At 37.8% G+C, this 20357-nt stretch overlaps 1 protein-coding gene across 3 annotated transcripts in view; it reads left to right on the top strand.

Moving 5' to 3' along the window:
• The window catches only part of Nbas (NBAS subunit of NRZ tethering complex), a 470946-nt gene that overhangs the window by 120637 nt on the left and 329952 nt on the right, over nt 1-20357 (top strand). For all 3 annotated transcript variants that reach the window (XM_045148869.1, XM_004665676.3, XM_045148870.1), the window contains 4 exons: nt 404-542; nt 4116-4184; nt 11018-11146; nt 18203-18266. In XM_045148869.1, coding sequence (XP_045004804.1) covers nt 404-542; nt 4116-4184; nt 11018-11146; nt 18203-18266 — 401 coding nt within the window. The remainder of the gene's footprint in view (nt 1-403; nt 543-4115; nt 4185-11017; nt 11147-18202; nt 18267-20357) is intronic.

The following is a 20357-nucleotide window of genomic DNA, read 5'->3' on the forward strand; positions in this document are numbered from 1 at the left end:
CCAGCTGCCATTTCTTTCTAGTGTATTATAATTGTGCTCTGATTGCCTGTGATACTGTGCTGGAATTAATACATACCTATATGTATGAAGCTACAGATCTGTTTGTTAAGGCTGATTGAGGCAGTGTCTTCAGAATGTATTGGTAATCTTAACCTATTTTTCCTCATTTTGTTGTTACCATCTGAGTTTTTGGTATTTAAATGTTTCAGCTTTATTTCTGCATAAATGAAGTTGAAATTCTAATTGAAAATCCACTTGATTTTCTTCTGGTTGCCTCATCTAATATACTAATCTTCTAGGTTTAAAGTATGTTAATTTTAACATAGCATTCTTTATAAGGTGGCTTTCTACATTGTTTTGTTGATACCATATTTGCAATTTATTCTCTTTTTCTCATTTTTAGACTTTTACTGGTTGGTGGATGTGAAGTTGCTGAAGTAGGCATTTCTAAAGCTGCCAGCTGTGGTCTTTCTGCATGGAGAGTTCTTTCAGGATCACCTTATTATAAACTGGTTACTAATGGTGGTGACAGGGTTACTGTGGTAAGCATTAGTTAGAACATTTTACTGGTCTAATTGATCTTAGATAATTCAACTCTCTCTAAGGCTTAGAAGATATTTTGTCATAAATGAGAAAGTTAATGCTAGTATAATTTTAGTACTTATTTCAAGTATCAAATTTAGTAAAGTATTTTGAGTTTAATTTGGCTTCATTTTTAATAATGATTTTTTTCATAGATTACAAAAACTGTCTACCCATAGTTCCATTATCTACATTTTCTAATTTAGATATTTGTATGCTTTCCTTTTGTTTTGTTTTTATGAGGTAGGGTTTCATTCTAGCTCAGGCTGACCTGGAATTCACTATGCAGTCTCAGGGTGGCCTCAAATTCCCATTGATCCTCCTATTGTCACTCCCAAGTGTTGGGATTAAAGGTGTGCACCACCATGCCTGGCTTGCTAATTTAGATATAAACAGTAATACTGTTTTATGTTTGTAGCTTACCTTATGTAATACTGTGCTTATTATGTTTTCCATCCATTTATGATCCACATGCCCATTTTCTTTTTAAAAATATTAATAATAGTAATTATTATTAACAAGATGTTTCAGATGGTTACATCATGTGTTGGTACTCTCTTTTCCCTCGTCCCTGCCCCCATCCGTTGTGGATGCTCCTCAGTGGCGTTGCAGGTATTCCTCATGGGGCTCTGGTTTATGCATTGTGGGAGCAGTAGTCAGTTATGTTCTGGGCATGATGTCTCAGCTGATGGTTCTTAAAAATCTTTCCGCCCCTCTTCTGCAAAATTCCCTGAGCTGTGGTGGGTGAGTTTTAGATCTACTTCAATGATGAGCTCTTAGGAGCCTCTGGATCTCTGCTTTGGTGGGTGTTGAGTGTCGTCAGGGTCTGTGTTCTACACCCTGGGCTCTGATTATCAGGCATAGCATGGATGCAGCACTCTTGCTCATTTCCCTAATTCCTCTGTGGTTTCAGCTGTGGCTTGGCTGAAGTGCAAGGGGTAGTTTATCTTCTCAGGTTTCACTACCTTCTGAAAAAGAACAGATTCTCTAATAGAGAGTTTGTTTGTTTTGCAGTGCAGGGGCTCAATCCAAGGGCTTCACACATGCTAGGCAGATCTTTACCACTGAGCTTCAGTGTCACCCCAGAAAAAACACTGTTAAGCATATAAAAGCTTAGGAAAATGGCCAGGTGTGCTGGCACAAACATGTAATATGAACACTTGGAAGGCAGAGGCAAGCAGGACATCCTCAGTTATATGATAGTTTAAGATCAAGTTGAGCTAAGAGAGACCCTGCTTCTTAACAGCAATAATAATAAGAAAGAATAAACTTAAGAAATTGTATCCTCTGTAAGCCCTTAAGACCTCTATCAGAGAATGACCTCATCCAGTGAAGAGAAGACCAGGAAAGCATGAGTCAAAGAATTGGTTGAGCATTTAAAAATATATAAATAGACATCTAAGACTAAAGACAAGTAGACAAATTATGTGCAAATATTATGTGCTGTGCCAGAGCAGAAATAATACAACTAAAAAATATAAAGAGAAGAAAGGAAAGGGAGAAAGAAGTACAGAATAAACTGACTTACTTTGTATTAGCAACTAGTAAGACATAAAGAATAGTAATCAAAATGACAAACTGAGAAGGCATTGGAGTGTACAGATAAATCACTTAGTTTAAACAAAACAATGGAGATATATTCCCATGTGAAAGGACTGGGGAGAGAAAAGAATGGGAAGAACTAGAAGCAGACCATACCTGAAGGGTTTAAAGAAAGGAAAGAAAGCAGGTCAGAGCTGGAGATTAAAGGGGTGCACTGGGAGAAATAAATGCATTTTGTTTGTGATAAATCTGAGAGAGAAAAAAATTCACAGTGAGGCTGGAGAGCTGGCTAACTAGTTACTACACTGGCCTACAAAGCCTAAGGACCCAGGTTACATTCCCCAGTACCCACATAAGCCAGATGCATAAGGTGGTGCATGATCTGGAGTTCATTTGCAATGACTGGAGGCCCTAGCATACCCATTCTCTATCTTCCCCTCTCTCTCATGAATAAATAAATAAACAAACAAATAAATAAAATACTTTGAAAAATCACAGTGAGAGAGAAAGAAACTGCTTTCAGATATCTAGGATATGCTAGTAGATGACAAAGAGAGGCTTGGCCCTAGCTGGAGCAAGCACAGTAGCCTTAACAAGAGAAGACCCAATGCCCAGGGTCAGTGGAACCCTATGGAAACATTCTTCTGCTGACATTCATCTTCTCAGAGAAAGGATTTCTCAGGAAAACATGGTTCCAAATAGGTCTGTGTTCATTGTGTAGTATATATTTCAAAACAACAGTATCAGTGACATAAAACTTTAATTTTTTTTCATGGCTTCACTTTTTTAACAAAAGTTTGGTTTATAATCTGAGCAGATGACAACTACAAAAAAACACTAAATGAGACCACCAACATGTTTTGGCCATGGCCTGCCTACCTTTTTGTAGGGACTTCATGGGTCTCCATGGCCATCAGCTCACCGTGGAGAGCAACCTAACTCTGGACCTGGGAATTGCCTTTTAGAGTCTGTGGTTTTAAGAAGGTTAAGCTTTTTCCACTTTTGTTTGCATTGTTCCCCCTCCCTCTTTATTGGTTGTTATATCTTGTAGGATGTTAGTTAGAATTAGGATTTCTATGGGACTGATTTATGTTATCTTAACTTTTTTGTAATTTTCTCCTTACCCTCCCTATCCCTGGTCCCTCCAAGATCCTGCACCCCCAATATTCTGTCCTCCCCTGTCTTTTCAGGTAACTCCTCCTTTCCTCTCTCCCTAGTTCTCTCTCCTGGTCTCATTCTAATTTTATACCCATATTTCTGGTGCTGACTACCATTTGCACTCATCTCTAATTAAAAGTTTTATTTTTATTTATTAGGGAGAGAGGTAGAATAGATGTAAAGATGAACTCCATGTGAATGGACACCAGGTACATCTGGCTTACGTGGGAATTGAACCTGGGACTTTGGCTTTGTAGGCAAGTGCCTAACTGCTAAGCCATCTCTCCAATCCCTCATTTTTTTTTTTTTTAAATTTATGAGGTGGGGGGCAGGGAGAGAGAATGGGCTCACCAGGACCTCCTCACATTGGAAATAAACTCCAGATGCATGTGGTACCATGTGCATATGGCCTATGTTGTTCTAGGGAGTCAAACCTAGGTCCTTAGGGTTCTCAAACAAGCACCTTAACCGCTAAGCCATCTCTCCAGCTCCTCACCTCTAATTTATCCCAGCTAGGAACTACAGATGAGAGAGCATATGTGTGTTTGTTAAAGAGTATATTATTTATTTAAGGCTGTGCTAGTTAGCCCTTGTTAGTCCCTTTGAAATTTTACGAAGCTTTATCTTATGTTAATTGTGGTGATGGGAGGGATGCAATTTTGAATATGCTAAACAAATTCTCTTCTACTGGGCTACCTCATTCCCATTGCTGATTTTCTTGACAATTTTTAGACATAGTATATTTGCTACACTTCATTTCATGATAAAAGGGCTTTAGACAATGGTAAATCATTCCATTAATATTTATTTGTTGTTTATTATTACTTTTGTAGGTGCCAAAGACATTAGGATTATTAAGAATGTTAAATGTCAAGTTTTATACTCGTCAGGGACAAGAACAGGTAATGTAAATTTGCTTAGTCTTTTGTGTCCTTTAAGATTAAGGCTGTGTAGAGATTTGATTAGACTTCTCATCACTGTAACCAAAAAATTGGCAATTTAATAGAAGAACGATAAACAATGCTCATGGTTTCAAAAGTTCCAGACCATCATTGCAAGTACAGACTGGTTCTCTTCATGGTGAATGTGTTACTGTACTCATTGCTGTGACCAAATTTCTGGCAGCCTAAGAAAGGAAAATTTTATTTGGCTTACAGTTCTATAGGTATAGACCATCATAATGGTAAAGACATGTCAGCAGGAGCAGGCCAGCTGGTCACATTGGCATCCACAGTCAAGAAGCAGAAAGAGTGAACAGGACGGCTGGGGAGATGGCTCAGTGGTTTCCTTGCAAAGCTTGATGGCCTGGATTCCCCGGTCACCTACATAAAGCCAGATGCAAAAAGTGATATATTTGTCTGGCATTCATTTGCAAAAACAAGAGGTTCTGTTTTATACACACACACATGAATAAATATATGGCATATATATTATTTTATTTTAATGTTTTATTGACAGCTTCCATAAGTATAGACAATAAGCTATCATAATTCCCTCCAGTACCACCATTCTGTCCCTCTCATATCCACTGTAGAGTCCCCTCTCCCTTCCATTTATTCTCTTTTATTTTGATGTTAGCATCTTTTCCTCTTGTTATTTTAGAAAAGAGTAAGAAGGAAGTGAGGCTGGGCTATAAAACCTACCCCTAGTGACTCACTTCCACCAGCATTGTTCCACAACCTTCCCATAAAGTACCACCAGCTAAGGAGCCCAGCGTTCAAACACATTAGCCTATGGGGGACACTTTACATTCAAACCACAGCAGTGGATATGAAACACAGTGGAATAGTACCAGAAAGAGGCAAGTGCAGTTTCAGTCCCTAAGAACACTCACTCAGTGACCTACTTTCTCCATCTAGACCCTACCTTTCACAGTCAGTCACCTTCTATTGCTCTGTTCAGAGGTTGAAGCCATCAGTGGATTGAACCATTCATTAGATCAGAACTCTCATGATCTAATAATCTCTGGAAATACTTTCACACATACCCAGAACTGTGCTTCACTCATCTTCTACGTGGTTCTCAATTTAATCAAATTGGTAATGAAATTTGCACATGAAAAATTTTGAATGTTCTAGAAGTTCATCCAGGTATATTCATAATAAGATATCATGTATTTGTAAACCACAATAAGAACTTATAGAACTTCTCACTGAAAATTTTATGTATTTTACATATATTAATCATAACCAAATAATTTAAAGAAAAATAGAAAGAATTTACATATTTCTTTTGGGATCCAAGGATATGACTGAAATAATTCTCCTAAAAGCATTATATGTCTATGAATTTATTTCTCTCAAAAATCTTTTGATGTTCATAATAGATCTTTTTGTATGTGTATCATAAAATAAAAAGACTTCTCCTCAGATTTGAGGTTATTGCTGACCTCAGAGGAACTAAGTCATTTCCATTGTCACTGCTTCACTCCTTGTTGTTGGTGGAAGCAGCATGGAGCCATGGCAGGAAGTGTACAGTTTCGCTTGGAATGTAAGTGATACACACAGGAACTGCCTCTGAGGGTACTGCTTATATTTGCTGTCTATTAGACTCTTACAAGAGGCTCGATCTACATGGGACCGTCACATCATTCCTGTCTTGAAGAGACTCAGATGACCTTGTCTTTCTATTTTTCTCTATTTCCTTATTAAACCATCAGAAGTCATGTAGTGAGTATTCTCTTATTTCATTAGTCTTCCCTCCCCTCCCCTCCATCTCATGTATCCAAGGCTAGCCTTGAACTTGATAATAGTCAAGGAGGATTGTGAATGTCTGATCCTCCTGTCTTTACCTCTTAGTTGTGGGTATTATAAGCATGGGCTCACACATCTGATTTATATGTTGCTGGTTCTTAAACCAAGGGTTTCATGCATGCTAAGTGTGGCAAGCCCTCTACCAATGGAGCTACAGCTCTAGCCCTTTATTTTAAATCTTAAATCTAGTTACTTCTTGGACATTGACTTAAGCAAAATCATGTATTCAGGATAAGTTTCCCATTCTGTCTGTGGAGTTGAAAAATAACAGTGCTTCTTGTGTCTTGAACATGTTTTTATTTATAATCCTTTGCATGTTTGCATTGTTTTCTAGTTAGTATTGTCTGTAGTTTTATACTGTTTTCATTTTACAGACAACCAAACCCATGCACCACCGAATTACCTACCTCTACCTTGAAGTCTAATTTTTTTTTTTTCCTAATTCCTTTGTTGCTTCTGTTGGTCTCTCTGTTATCACATTAGTACTCAGGAATGTTGCTTTACCTTTCTCCTGGATCTCCTTTACATTCCCCTTAATAATTTTATCTTTAACAAAAATATTTTTATCTATTAGACAGAGATACAAAGATGTGTGCATGTGTGCATGCATGCACACACACACACACACACACACAGAGAGAGAGAGAGAGTGAGAGTGAGAGAGAGGGAGAGGGAGAAAGACAGAGAGAGAGAGAGAGAGAGAGAGAGAGAGAGAGAGAGAGAGAGAGAGGGCCTTTAACTGTGAAGCCATCTCTCCAGCCTTCTTAAACAAATTTTTAATTTTTTTTTTTTAAGGTAGGGTCCTTCTTTTGCCCAGGCTGACCTGGAATTCACTATGTAGTCTCAGGTTGGTCTTGAACTCACAGTGATCTTCTCACCTCTGTCTCCCGAGTGCTGGGATCAAAGGTGTGAGCCATCACGCCAGGGTTGTTGTTGTTTTTCTTTTTAAAGAGCTGTTCACTATAATTAACCATGAACATGGAATTTTAGTATTCATTATTTTTTGCAAGTAAATGTATACTTTAAGCTAAAAAGGGCTGAGACTAGATAGAGGAAATGTAGACCACTTCCTCAAGAAGCCCAAGTATAATAGGAGGACAGACCTAGAAGCAGGGTCAAAGCATGACAGGTTCCCACACTCTGTGACTTGTCCTTTGTGGCAATTCATTGTGCCGCTAAACTGCAGAAGCCAAAGCATTCAACTTTGGAGGTGTCTGATGGTATGAATCCTGAAGTAAGAAAGTCCTTCAGAGGCTGGAGGGATGGCTTAGTACTTAAGGTCTTGCCTGCGAAGACTAACGACCCTGGTTCAATTCCCCAGTGTGCCTGTAAGCCAGATGCACATGGTAGCACATGTGTCTGGAGTTTGTTTGCAGTGGCTAGAGGCCTTGGTGTGCCCATTCTTTTTGTGTCTCTCAAATAAATAAATACTTTTTTTTTTTTTAAAGTAAGTTCTTCAGACAGGGAGGGGAAAGTTGGGTGTATGTGGTCTGGGTGTAGGATGTGTGTAGTTATACCAATGAGTCAAATAATGCCATTGGAACATACCATTTGTTGGGGTATAGAATCTATAGGAGTTTGGTTTTCGTCTTTTTGTTTCTTTACCTAGACGTCTGTAGTTATAGCAACATTTAGAGAGAGAAAGTTATTTGGGGGCTGATTGTTCTGTGTCATATCTGATACATATTAGAAACTTTATTAGTTTAGTATATTATTAGGGTGGTGTAAACCTGTTTGAGTATAAAGAGATTGTATTTTTGTTCTTTCATCTACACGTTGCTCTAGATTGTGTGTTGTCTTGACTCCTGTGCTATTGGTTATTTCCTGTCAGGATCTGGTGTGATTGAACAAAAGCAGACAGAAGCAATCAATTAATTTTCCTTGCATTTTGATTCTTCATTGTGACACACTGCTCCAGAATACTTAACTGTTTGGGCTTTCCAAAAGCATGTTTTGCACTTAGTGTTGTAAAACCTATGGTTTCCAGTAGGCATCTGAACGTTGTGTTTGTTATCCTCTTTGTACCTGGGTTTCCAGCCCAGGAATAATTATGCTTCATAGAGTTTTTCATGTTTTAATTTTAGAGCTGACTGGGCTCATAGAGTATCTGAGAATTTCTTATTATTGTGAACATTTTTAACTAGCAGGTATTTTAACATGATCTCACAGGATACTTCTGTTACTGGCATGATAATGCCTATGTTATTGGTGAAGAAATTGAAGCCTCCAGACAAATGGCTTAGCCAGTTCACTTACCTAGACAGTACCAGAGATAGCTTTGCTTTGTCAGTGCCATGGTTTTTTACTGCATGTGTTTGGCTGTATTTGGAAAGTTGAAGAGATAGAAACCAACTTGAGCTGTATGTAAAAATAGCCAAGGTTAAAATTTATGTTTTATTTCAGAAAGAAAAATTTTAGCATTCAAGTTGGACAGAAGTTGTATTTCCCCCTTTAAGATGTGCTCCTAGGCTGATGCAGGAGGATTGCCATGAGATTATGGCCAGCCTGAGCTTCAGAGTGAGACACCATCTCAAAAACAACAACGAACAGTGTTCTTAACTATTAATATTTTAAAGATTAATCTGCCTTTCTTTATAGGAACCATATTGTTAATATTTAGTTCTTTTTTTCTTTATTCTTTATCAGACTATAAAATATCAGAACTGAGATCTGACAGATCAGCAATATGTGAACCAGTTAAAGCAGCATCTGTCATGCTGCTAACAGTAACTGATAACAGTGATGGCTAGTACTGAGCTGTTCATTTTTTTCTATCTGTAATGGTAGAACAAATAATTAGTATCCTATACATCTTTTTGAATTGTGGGTGAATATGGATAAAACTTATCTGGCATTAGATAATTGTATTTTGGTCATATGGCATATGACTAAAACTATATTATTAATTATTCAAAACTGTATTATTAATTAGAATTATTTATATTTATAAATGATAATGTCTTAATATTTTTAAAGATCTTTTATATTTTTAGTGTTTTGGCTATTGAGGGTGACTTTCTTTTAATTTGAAAGATATACCCCTTCTTTTTCTTTTATTCTCTCCCTCCCTTTTAAACCAGAGGGCTAAAAAATATATATATAAATTTTTTTTCAGTGCCAAGAAACAAACTGCAGGGCATCACACACACTAGGCAAGGGCTTTCCCTCTGAGATACATCCCTACCCCTCTACTTGTTTTGTTTATTGCCAGCTTTTTAGAATGTAAAACACTTTGTAGCATGCAGTATTTATTACTGAATATGTAATAGTAAGTGCTTGTGAAATGTTGGAAGAACAGTATTTTTAAAATTACCTTTTATTGATCTGACATTTCTTTAAGAATATGTAGTTACTCAGAAGATTTTGAATGCAGGCAGTAGAAATCAGTACTTTGATTTTAATGTAGCTTGTGCACTTGAAAGCTGTAGGAAGTTACTTGTTTTTAGTTGTTCCCTATAGATGATAAGCAGTTGAAGAAAATGTAGCTATTTAAGCTAATATTAGTACAAAGATCTATTCAGCATTACAAGGAGCCTCTCTTAGAAAGGGCAGTTGGGAATTTTATTACAGTATTTGAGAGAAAGTACAGTTCCTGCTTTAAATATTGCTGTCAGCAGTCAAAGGTTTTAATTAGTGTTTTTATTAGGAAAAGATCAAATGGACATTTGAGTGAGTACCTTAAGGAGGAAGACACATAAAATTACATGAAGCTAATGTGTGGCTTAATGACATTTTTGGAACTACTTTATTGAAATAATATTCACATACAGTACACTTCATTCATCTAAACTGACTCGCTGGTTCTTAGCATATTCACAGAATTGTATCATCAGCTCAGTAGTCTCAATTTTAGTTACAGTTTTTTCACTTTGAAAAATACCACGTATCTCTTAACTATCACTCACAACTGTGGGTCCAAATTTCAAGGAATTCACAGTATGTTAATGTGTTCATGAAAGCTATTGAGAAATCACAGTAATTGTTAGGTTGAAGAAGCCTTTTTATAATGCTTACATATTTAGACTTAGGGTTGTATGTAAATTATAACACTATAAAGCAGGTAAGATACTTGTTAAGATAGAAGTTTTGTTTCTGTGTGCTGGTGCGCATTTTTAGTATTATGTCAATCCTGGTGAGTCCCATTTAAAAAAAACATTGGTCTAATGCGGAAGAAGTGGTGGAAAGAATGTAAGAGCCAAAGACAAAGTGCTCCCCCAGACACAAAATGATCTGGATATCCATGACCTCACAGTGCCTGACACTACCTACACAAGACTATCATAAGAAGAGGAAAAGATCATGACATTGAAATAAAAGAGACTGATTGAGATGGGGAGGGGGTATGATGGAGAATGGAGTTTCAAAGGGGAAAGTGGGGGGAGGGAGTGCATTACCATGGGATATTTTTTATAATCATGGAAGTTGTTAATAAAAATTTGAAAAAAATAAGGGCTAGAGAGATGGCTTAGTAGTTAAGCGCTTGCCTGTGAAGCCTAATGACCCTGGTTTGAGGCTTAATTCCCCAGGACCCACATTAGCCAGATACACAAGGGGGCTCAGGCGTCTGGAGTTCGTTTGCAGTGGTTGGAAGCCCTGGTGCGCCTGTTCTCTCCCTCTCTCTCTCTCTCTCTTTCTCTCTCTGTCGCTCTCAAATAAATAAACAACAACAACAATAAAATAATTGAAAAAAATAAATTAAAAAACATTTTATTTTTATTTATTTATTTGAGAGAGACAAAGAGGCAAATTGTGAGAGAATGGACATGCCAGGTCTCTAGCTGCTATAAATAAACTCCAGACATGCTTGTTCTACCTTGTGCGTATGGCTGTATGTGGGCACTGGAGAATAGAACCTGGTTTGTTAGGCTTTGCAGGCAAGCGCCTTAACCACTATCCCATCTCTCCTGCCTGTGAGTCCCATTTTAGTTCTGAAAGCTGTTCCTACTCTGAGTCCTAGTTCTGATGTTATGGTTCCTGTTTAGGATGGAATCTTTAAGATGAGCCTTTCTCCAGATGGAAGCCTCCTTGCGGCCATTCACTTCTCAGGGAAGCTGAGCATCTGGGCCATTCCATCTTTGAAGCAACAAGGGGCTTGGGATCAAAATGAGCAGGTATGGGGCTGTCTGCTATGATCACTCTGGCAAGGGTGAGTTGTGAGAATGTAAATTTCATTGTCTTGATGTTTTTTGGTTGTACATAACTGTTGTTTATACTCATTCCAAATTCATTTCGTACTTGTTACGATATTGATTTCAGTACATCAGGACAAGTTAAGAATATAGTACTGGGCAATCATTTTCATTTCCTAAGGTAACACATACTGTGTATACCAAGTGTAATGTCTTGAACTCTTCATTTGTTTTCCACCTTAACATCTAAAAAATGCAGAATAAAGATATTAAAAATCATTAAATGTCAATTTTATCAAACATTTGAGGATCAAATCCTTAAAGGGTTATGGTTCTTTCCAAAACCTTGTTGCATTAGCAGTATGCTTACCTAAGGCTTGCAGGAAGTTGCCTTCTGTCAGAGTCTGCTCCGCACCCGTGGGACACACCTCCAAACCAGACATAGTTTGTAGGAGGAAGGGATTTGTTGAAGCTTACAGATCCAGGGAAGTCCCATATGTGGAAGAAGATGGCTCCTTTAACTAAATCCACACAGAGAGAAAAACCACCAACAAAGGCAAACAACCAGCAACAAAACACCAGCAGGAAAAAAGAAAGGACCCAGGCAGAACTCACTCTGCATACTTTAGGCTGGAATTTTGATTTACTCCCCCAGTAACACTTTAGGGATAGATACCAGGATCCTCCCACAGTTATACCTCTTCTGGCCATGTGGCTCAAACTCATGTTACAGCTTTAATAAAACTGTCTATTGGGGGAGGGAGGAAGAAGCAGAGGGAAAGAGAGGATGGGCCTCTAGCCACTCTGGTTTAGGTGTTCTTTAGGTAAATGCCTTAACCACTAAGCAATTTCTCCAGCCTAGGGTGTTATTTCTACAAAGAACTTTTACATTCATCAAGATTGAAAACCTGAATATGGAAACCCTCTAGCTAAGGAACTTTCAGTGAAATGAGTTTACTATCTTATAAACAGATCTCTTTTTCTCACTCATTTACATTTTATTGATTATCTAGTATACAAAATAATGGATTTCATGATAACATCTTCTTACTTTGTTTGTTTTTGTTTGTTGAGTTAGGGTCTTACTCTAGCCCAGTCTGATCTGGAATTGAAAGGCGTGCCACCATGCCCAGCATACATTTCTATGATTATACCTTGCTCATATTCTCCCACCTCTACCACTGTTCCCTCTTCCTGTTGGTCTCCTTCCTGCACCAAATAGTCTCCTCTTCTATTAGCAGATCTCACACAATAGAAATTTGGAAGCTGGTCTCCAAAAATGGCCCTGAGCAAACACCTGTTATTCTTAGTTTTGTGTAAACTTGGGGTTTGCCTGTGACTGAGAAGAATTTGTGAGTAATAACTGGCATTAATTCTTTCAATGTGCCACTGTCTTACCAATGAAGCCATTTGAGCTTGAAAAGATCATTAATAATTCTGTCTCTCCATCAAAATAAAAGAGAGACTGATTGAGATTGGGAGGGGATATGATGGAGAATGGAATTTCAAAGGGGAAAGTGGGAGGAGGAGGGAGGGTATTACCATGGGATATTTTTTATAATCATGGAAGATGTTAATTAAAATTTGAGAAAAAAAATAATTTAAAAAACTATCTATTGGGGAACACAAATTCAAACTGCACCTTCTTTTCATTCAGAGCTTAATAGCTAAAAGATAAAGAAAAAAGCTGAAACATTGTCATTTTTTGTACGTTGAGATGACAGGATTTTTATTATTTGCATGTATGTATGGAATGTGGTTTGATTCAGGTGTCTCTGTGGCAGTTTTGGAATTGGAGTTTCCTGGAGGTGATGCATTGCTGGGCGTGAGCTTATGGGTATTATAGCCAGCTCCCCCTTGCCAGTGTTTGGCACACTCTCATGTTGCTGCTGTCCACCTGATGTTGGCCAGGAGGTGATGTCACCCTCTACTCATGCCATTGTTTTCCCTGCCATTATGGATCTTCCCCTCTTGTCTGTAAGCCAAAATAAACCGTTTTCTCTCTCACTCTGCTGTTGGTTGGGTATTTTCTAACAGCAATGTGAAGTTGACTGCAACAGGGACAAACCTTTTTTCTTAGCGGATGTAACAGTTTTCTTCAATCTTCCAAGATGTGCTTAACTCTTGAATAATTTTAGTATGTTCTTCATAGACAACTAGAGGATTTGTGAGACAGTGGAGCTTGAAGTGAAGCTGGTCACTTTTCTCGCAAGTTTGAACAACTGCACTTTTGATTCTTTCACTTGTGTTCTGGGAGTTAATCACATTACATTTATATTTTAGATTGGTACTTTAGCATATGTGTTGCTAGTCTAGTATACCATAGTCATGCAACTTGTTATATACGTAACTGCTCCATGAAAGAGTCTTTTTGTTTTTGAGGTAGTGTGTCACTTTGGCCCAGGCTGACCTGGAATTCACTATGTATTCTTTTTTTTTTTTAAATTTTTTTTATTGTTTTTCAAGGTAGGGTCTCACTCTGGTCCAGGCTGACCTGGAATTAACTCTGTCATCTCAGGGTGGCCTTGAACTCATGGCAATCCTCCTACCTCTGCCTCCCGAGTGCTGGGATTAAAGGCGTACGCCACCACGCCGGGCTCACTATGTATTCTTAGGGTGGCCTCCAACTCATGGCGATCCTCCTACCTCTACCTCTCTAGTGCTGGGATTAAAGGCATGTGCCACCACACCCGGCAAATAGATTGTATATCCAAGATAACATAATTCTAAAATAATAAAGTTTAACAATTTGAGTCTCCACTGAATTCAGGGATAGGAATTATGTTCTATTTCAGTCTCTTTAGGATATTATAGGCTTACAAAGGAAAGTTTAAAATAACTTCCTTAGGGCTGGAGAGATGGCTTAGCGGTTAAGCGCTTGCCTGTGAAGCCTAAGGATCCCAGTTCGAGGCTCGGTTCCCCAGGTCCCACGTTAGCCAGATGCACAAGGGGGCGCATGCATCTGGAGTTTGTTTGCAGAGGCTGGAAGCCCTGGCGCGCCCATTCTCTCTCTCTCCCTCTATCTGTCTTTCTCTCTGTGTCTGATGCTCTCAAATAAATAAATAAAATAAATAATTAATTAAAAAAAATAACTTCCTTATATTATGAAAAGAGAAGTTCAGAGGAAAGGCATGGCTCTTATTGGTAGTATGAGGAAAATAATTTTATAAGAAAATTGTTATATTAAGGTGTGGCTTTTCACATGGAGGTTTTGATATTTTTTATCTCATAACAAGTTTTTGAATAAAAATATTTTCATACCTAATTTAATAGGTGGGAAATTGTACAAAATGAAGATCATAGTGTGTTAGAATCCAGGTCCAGTCTGAGTCAGATTTTATTTTTTTTTTAGATTTTATTTTCAAATATGTAGTTATTTTTATTTGCAAGATGAGAAAGAGAAAGAGAAAAAGAGAGAGAATGAACAAGAACGAGAATATATGGGCACGCCAGGGCCTCTGGCTGATGGAAATGAACTCCAGACACATGACATGCACCACTTTGTGCATCTGGCTGTTATGTGGGTACTGGGAAATGGAACCTGGGCTGTTAAGCTTTGCAAGCAAGTGTCTTCAACCACTGAGTCATTTCCCTAGCTTTGAGTCAGATTTTATTACATAAGTTGAGTCCTTCCCAGCCCCCTCTCCCACCAGAGTATTTTACTAACACTAGTGCTAACTTTTTTCTAACATGAGGGACTAGTATATGAGATTAGTGGAATTAAAGGAAGGGATATCACCTTGTAGATGATGTGAGTGACACCCACTACTATCATGTGGCTGCTTATGCAGAGATACTACAAATGTTCTAAATAGAGTAGTAATCAGCATGAGGTGTAATATGTCATTTACCAAATGTGTGTCTGTGTGTACTCATCATTGGAATAACTTTAAAGAGAAATCCCAGGTTCTGCAAAACACTTTGACAGCAGCACTTTTTTCACTCCTTTAGAGTACTTATGTGAACTGGTGCAACAGGTAGGGTTTGCCTCACTTTATGGCTGCTCTAGGAAATGGATGAACAGACCAGTGAATTTATAATAGTGTATCTGCAATATGCAATGTAGTCAACTTGTAACTTTAGCTCAGACATTGCCTGAGAAGAAACAATTTTATACTGCCCCATACTTTGTTAAAGTTCTGTATTGAAATTATGAATTTGGCACATTTGGGGTTTTCTTTATGTAGTTTGCTGCCTTAATGAGGTTTTATGGTATACTTTGTGTGATTGACCATTTTCCTCGAAGAACTAATTATTAGAGATAGTTATAGGGTACCTATTCTGATTAACTTCTATCCACTTTTGAGTTGATGAAATACTTTGACTTTCATTGTCAATATGAAAATCCATCTGGCTGAAAGTCTGTGAGTGTTAAATTTGTTCATGACATGCTTACATCTCATTTTTGGCCTTAATTTTTCTCTGAATAAATTTTATCACTTGCCAATATGTACATCTATAGATGTAAAATATGGAATACAAACTTATCTTTTCAATTTTTATATTATCTTTGATACATACGAGGTGCTACACTAATTTGTTAAATGGTTGAGTCAGTGAAGGCCGAGTGGGAAGATGACAATGTATGTTGTGAATCTTGATGGAAGCAACAACTGTTTTCACAGCTTTGCTAACCTGTGAGCTTTGAGACTCAGCACTGAACATACATTTTACCCATACACTCTTCCATATAATTAGCATATTAAATACTAATAAATAATTTTGGAATGAATAAATATTTGAAATACTGCTTTTGTGCGGATTAGGGACATTTCATTTAGATTTTAGTGGTAAAAATCAGCAAATAAAACCCTTAAATCTAAGAAAATACTGTTTTTATCAATTAAAGCTTTTAAGTTCATTCATATAAAAGCAGTCTAACATCATATTTGTCGGTCATCCTTCTTTGAACTACTGGTACATTATGAAGTGATGTGTCTGCTGGCAAATATGGAAGCAAGAGTATGTTGAGGGCAGAGCATGGTCATGCTTGTGGTGAGTTTTGTTCCAGCAATGAGAAGGTAATTGCAACACTGGCATATGTAAAAAGACCTTGCCTTACAGAAAACCCAAAGTAAATACATAGATGGGTGAATAAATGGTTGGATGTATAGACAGTTGGATGGAAGGATAGATAGATACATATATATATACTTCTTACATAAATAATACAATGCACATGGCCTAACAAAGTAGTTCAGAGGAACTGAGTGTCTCAAGTGCCTCATAAATGCCAAATTGGCACAGAGATTTAGTTTCTTATAATTATTTTTTACTTTGTTATATTTTTGTACTTTGAAACATCATCACCTTTTTATGACTTATTAAATTAGAAATTTCCCTTTTCCTTAGTTTGACATATAAATTACCTTTGGTAGATGGGTGTTTGAGGGTCTTGCTATGTAGCCCAAACTCTCCTTGATCTCTTGATCTCCCTGCCTTAGCTTCCTGAATGTTGGGATTATAGGTGTGTGCTGCCATATTTGTCTTGGACTTTTTTTTTTTCTGATAAAGTTTAAAGTTTTTGTCTTTTGTCCTCAGGTACTGCTATGTGATTTATGGACTGTAGGAATTTCAGGCTGTCAAAAGAAATGTTCTGAAATAGGAGTAACTAGAAACTTACTGAAATACACGTGCTTAAAAAACACACTTATTTTGCTGCATCAAGTGAAAAAAACAAATTTTATGCAAGCATAGCAATACTTTAAACATTTATTTGATTTCTTTTTACAGCATTTTAAAGTAGTTTGATTCATAATTATATTTATTGGTAGGGTACAGTGTGATATTTCAGTATAGGTGTACAATATATAAACATTTATTATTTCTTTTTTTAAAACTACATTTATTTATTTGCAAGCTGAGAGAGAGAAAGAAGAGAGGCAGAGAGAATGAGAATGGGTAAACCAGGGCCTCTAGCCACTGCAAATGAACTCCAGATGCATGTGTCCCTTGTGCATCTGGCTTATGTGGGTTCTGTGGAATCAAACCTGGGTCCTTAGGCTTTCTAGGCAAGCGCCTTAGTCACTAAGCCATCTGTATAGCCCCCATTTATTATTGCTTTGTATTGGACATCTTAAGATTCCTGTTAGTTTTTATAGAATATGGTATTCTTATAAACTATAGTGTCTTATTTGCAGCATTAAAAATTTAGTATTTTATTTAAATATCCAAATGACAAACTTTTAATAGTTGCCCCATGCTTGTATAATTTTGGGGCTTAATTAAGCCAATAGGGTGTCTGGCAATGGTTTAATCTCAGTTTCTTTATGATATTTCACAGGTATCACTGATACAACATTAGATTTGTATAGGTGAGCCAGCATGAACTCTGTTGCCAATAGTTTAGAACATTAGTGAATCTAGTTGAAGATGACATGACTATGTGTTTTTAATAAATTTGTAGTCATGGAAAATTTTATTTATTTCCCAGCAGAGAAGAGATAGAATAGAGACAGACAGAGAGAATGGGTGCAGCAGTCCTCCAGCTGGGATATATGAACTACAGATAAATGCACCATATTGTACATCTGGCTTTATGTGGGTACTGGGGAAACAAACCCTGTGTCATTAAGCTGTACAGTCAAGCACCTTAAGTGCTGAGCCATCTCTCCAGCATGCTAAAACCTTAGGTTCTGAAAATCAAGGTCTACAAGGCTTGCTCAGTTTACTAAGGGGTAGGGCTTGGATTGTGCCCAGGCCAGTGTTTACTCACAGCAGATAGCTGTTGCCTCCTCTGTGTGAGTATGTATACAGAATGAATTCTTAGTATGGCTGGCTTTCATTTTTATTAATTGTATGTTTTCTCTCTTATCTTTATAATTGAGTCATAATTCTTACCTGTGAACATTTTAAGTGTACTGAGAATTGCCTTCCAAGACTGTTACGGTGAGGAAGACTTTGGTTAATTGTAACAGAGATCAAGGGAAAGCATCATTTCCATATTGTACTATTTAATAATTTCACAAATCTTGGTGATTTTCTAAAATTTTCTTCAATGCTTGACTCAATAAGTTGTGTGTACATTTTCATATTTAGCCTGGCTACGATGAACTTAATCCTGATTGGAGGCTTTCTCCTGAGAAGAGAAAGAAAATAAAAGGTAAGTTGTAAGAACTATGGTCAGTACAAGGTCCAGAAACTCCTCTTACTATGTAAGATGTTCTTTCATTCTTTCTTTTTTTTTCTCTCTTTTTAAAATATTTCTTTATTTTGATTGAGGGAGAGAGAGAATGAGAATGGGCATGCCAGGACCCTCAGCTGCCACAAACGAACTCCACATGTGTGTGTCTGCCCCTTTGTGCACATGTGCCACATTGCATGCTTGTGTCACTATGCATCTGGCTTATATGGGACCTGGAGAGTTGAACAGGAGTTCTTAGGCTTTGTAAGCAAGCTCCTTAACTGCTAAGCCATTTCTCTAGCCCTCTTTCTTTCTTTTTAAAAATTATATTTATTTATATATTTGCTGTGGGGGTGGGGTGGGGGAGAAAGAAAGGAGAGAGAGAGAGAGAGAGAGAGAGAGAGAGAGAGGGAGAAAATGGTACACCAGGGCTTCTTTCCATTGTAAAGGAATTCTAGATGCATGTGTTTCTTTAAGTGCATCTGGTTTTAGGTGAGTACTGGAAAATCAAACCCAGGCTGTCATGTTTTGAAAACGAAAACCTTTAACTGCTGAGCCATCTCTCCAGTCCAGGTGGTCTTTCTTTAGATGGTCTTTTAGATGATAAAAAAATCTCTAGGTATTGTTGCTTTACCTTGGAAGAAAATTTTGGATCCAGGGGGGGATTAAATTCCATAAAGTTGCAGAAGATACCAGGCTCATGGACCTCAACTTACTCAATTTAGCAAAGAATTGGAAAAAAAAAAAAAAAAAGGACTCCAAAAAGGTAAGTTGTGAAGTTTTAGGTTTCTTTTTGGTAGAATTAGGATCCATAGGATCCAGGGAGAAGGCTAGCTGAAAGACTCTAGCCAGTAGGGAATTTCCATCTGGAATGGGAGAGGGAATTGTAGCAAATCTCCTTCCCAGATAAATCTTCCTAGGGGAGAAAGCCCCTGGAGAAGACACACACACACACACACACACACACACACACACACACACACACGTGTGTGTGTGTGTGTGTGTGTGTGTGTGTGTGCATGCACGCGTGGGGAAGAGAGAGACTTACATACTTGTGTTTAGGTGAAAACACAAGATTGATTATACATGTGATTAGGCTCCTTTATATAGATCAGAAGTCTAATTAGGATGAGCCTCTGCATGGAACTCAGGTATGTGAGGGAGAGACCTGATTGGTTGGTGGACCCAAGAGGCAAACTCAGGAGCTGGGCTTGGTGGCACATGCCTTTAATCCCAGCACTGGGGGAGGCAGAGGTAGGAGGATCGCCATGAGTTTGAAGCCATCCTGAGAATGCAGAGTGAATTCCAGGTCAGCCTGGACTTGGAAGTAAGACCCTACCTTGAAAAACCAAAAAAAAAAAAAGAGGCAAACTCAAGAGGGGCCAGCCCAGCCAGTATGCCAGGCCTGGGAAAATTTGAAGAAGCTGGAAGCTGCTGTTGATGTGTTACAACCATCTTTAATGCGACTGAATCAGATACAGGTTCTAGTCTAGCCAGGGAAGGCCAGGTGGCATCCATGTTCTCTTTTTGCCTCTGTTGCTGACTGACTTCCTATAAAAAAGCTATCTTGGTGTTGAAGAGATGGATTAGTGGTTAAAGTGCTTGCCTACAAAGGCCAAGGACCCAGGTTTGATTTCCTGGTACCTATGTAAGCCAGATACACAAGGTGGTACATGCATCTGGAGTTCATTTGTACTGGCTGAAGGCCCTGACACACCCTTTCTCATTTATACTGTTTCCTTTCTATGTTGCTGAAGTTCTCAACCATGGTGAGTTGTTTTCCTTCACTTATCTGCCTTTTTTTTCTTTTTGAGAAGAATTATCTTTAGAAGTAGATTTTTGAGCCATTTGTGTGGCATTTCAAATATTTCATTATCTTTAGGCTTGATAATTGGGAAATGAAAATCTCCTAGTTCATTGAGTTTTTTTTTTTTTTTTTGTGTGTGTATGTGTAACAGTTTGCATCTGTGGGTTTGAATGTGTCTTCTGCTGTTATTTGAGGATCTTCACAGTGAGCGGCCTACCCTTGAGGGTTCGTTATCTAGTAAGTTAGACAGAAGAAAAACTACT

This window comes from Jaculus jaculus, chromosome 5, assembly GCF_020740685.1.
Source record: "Jaculus jaculus isolate mJacJac1 chromosome 5, mJacJac1.mat.Y.cur, whole genome shotgun sequence".
NCBI lineage: Eukaryota > Metazoa > Chordata > Mammalia > Rodentia > Dipodidae > Jaculus > Jaculus jaculus.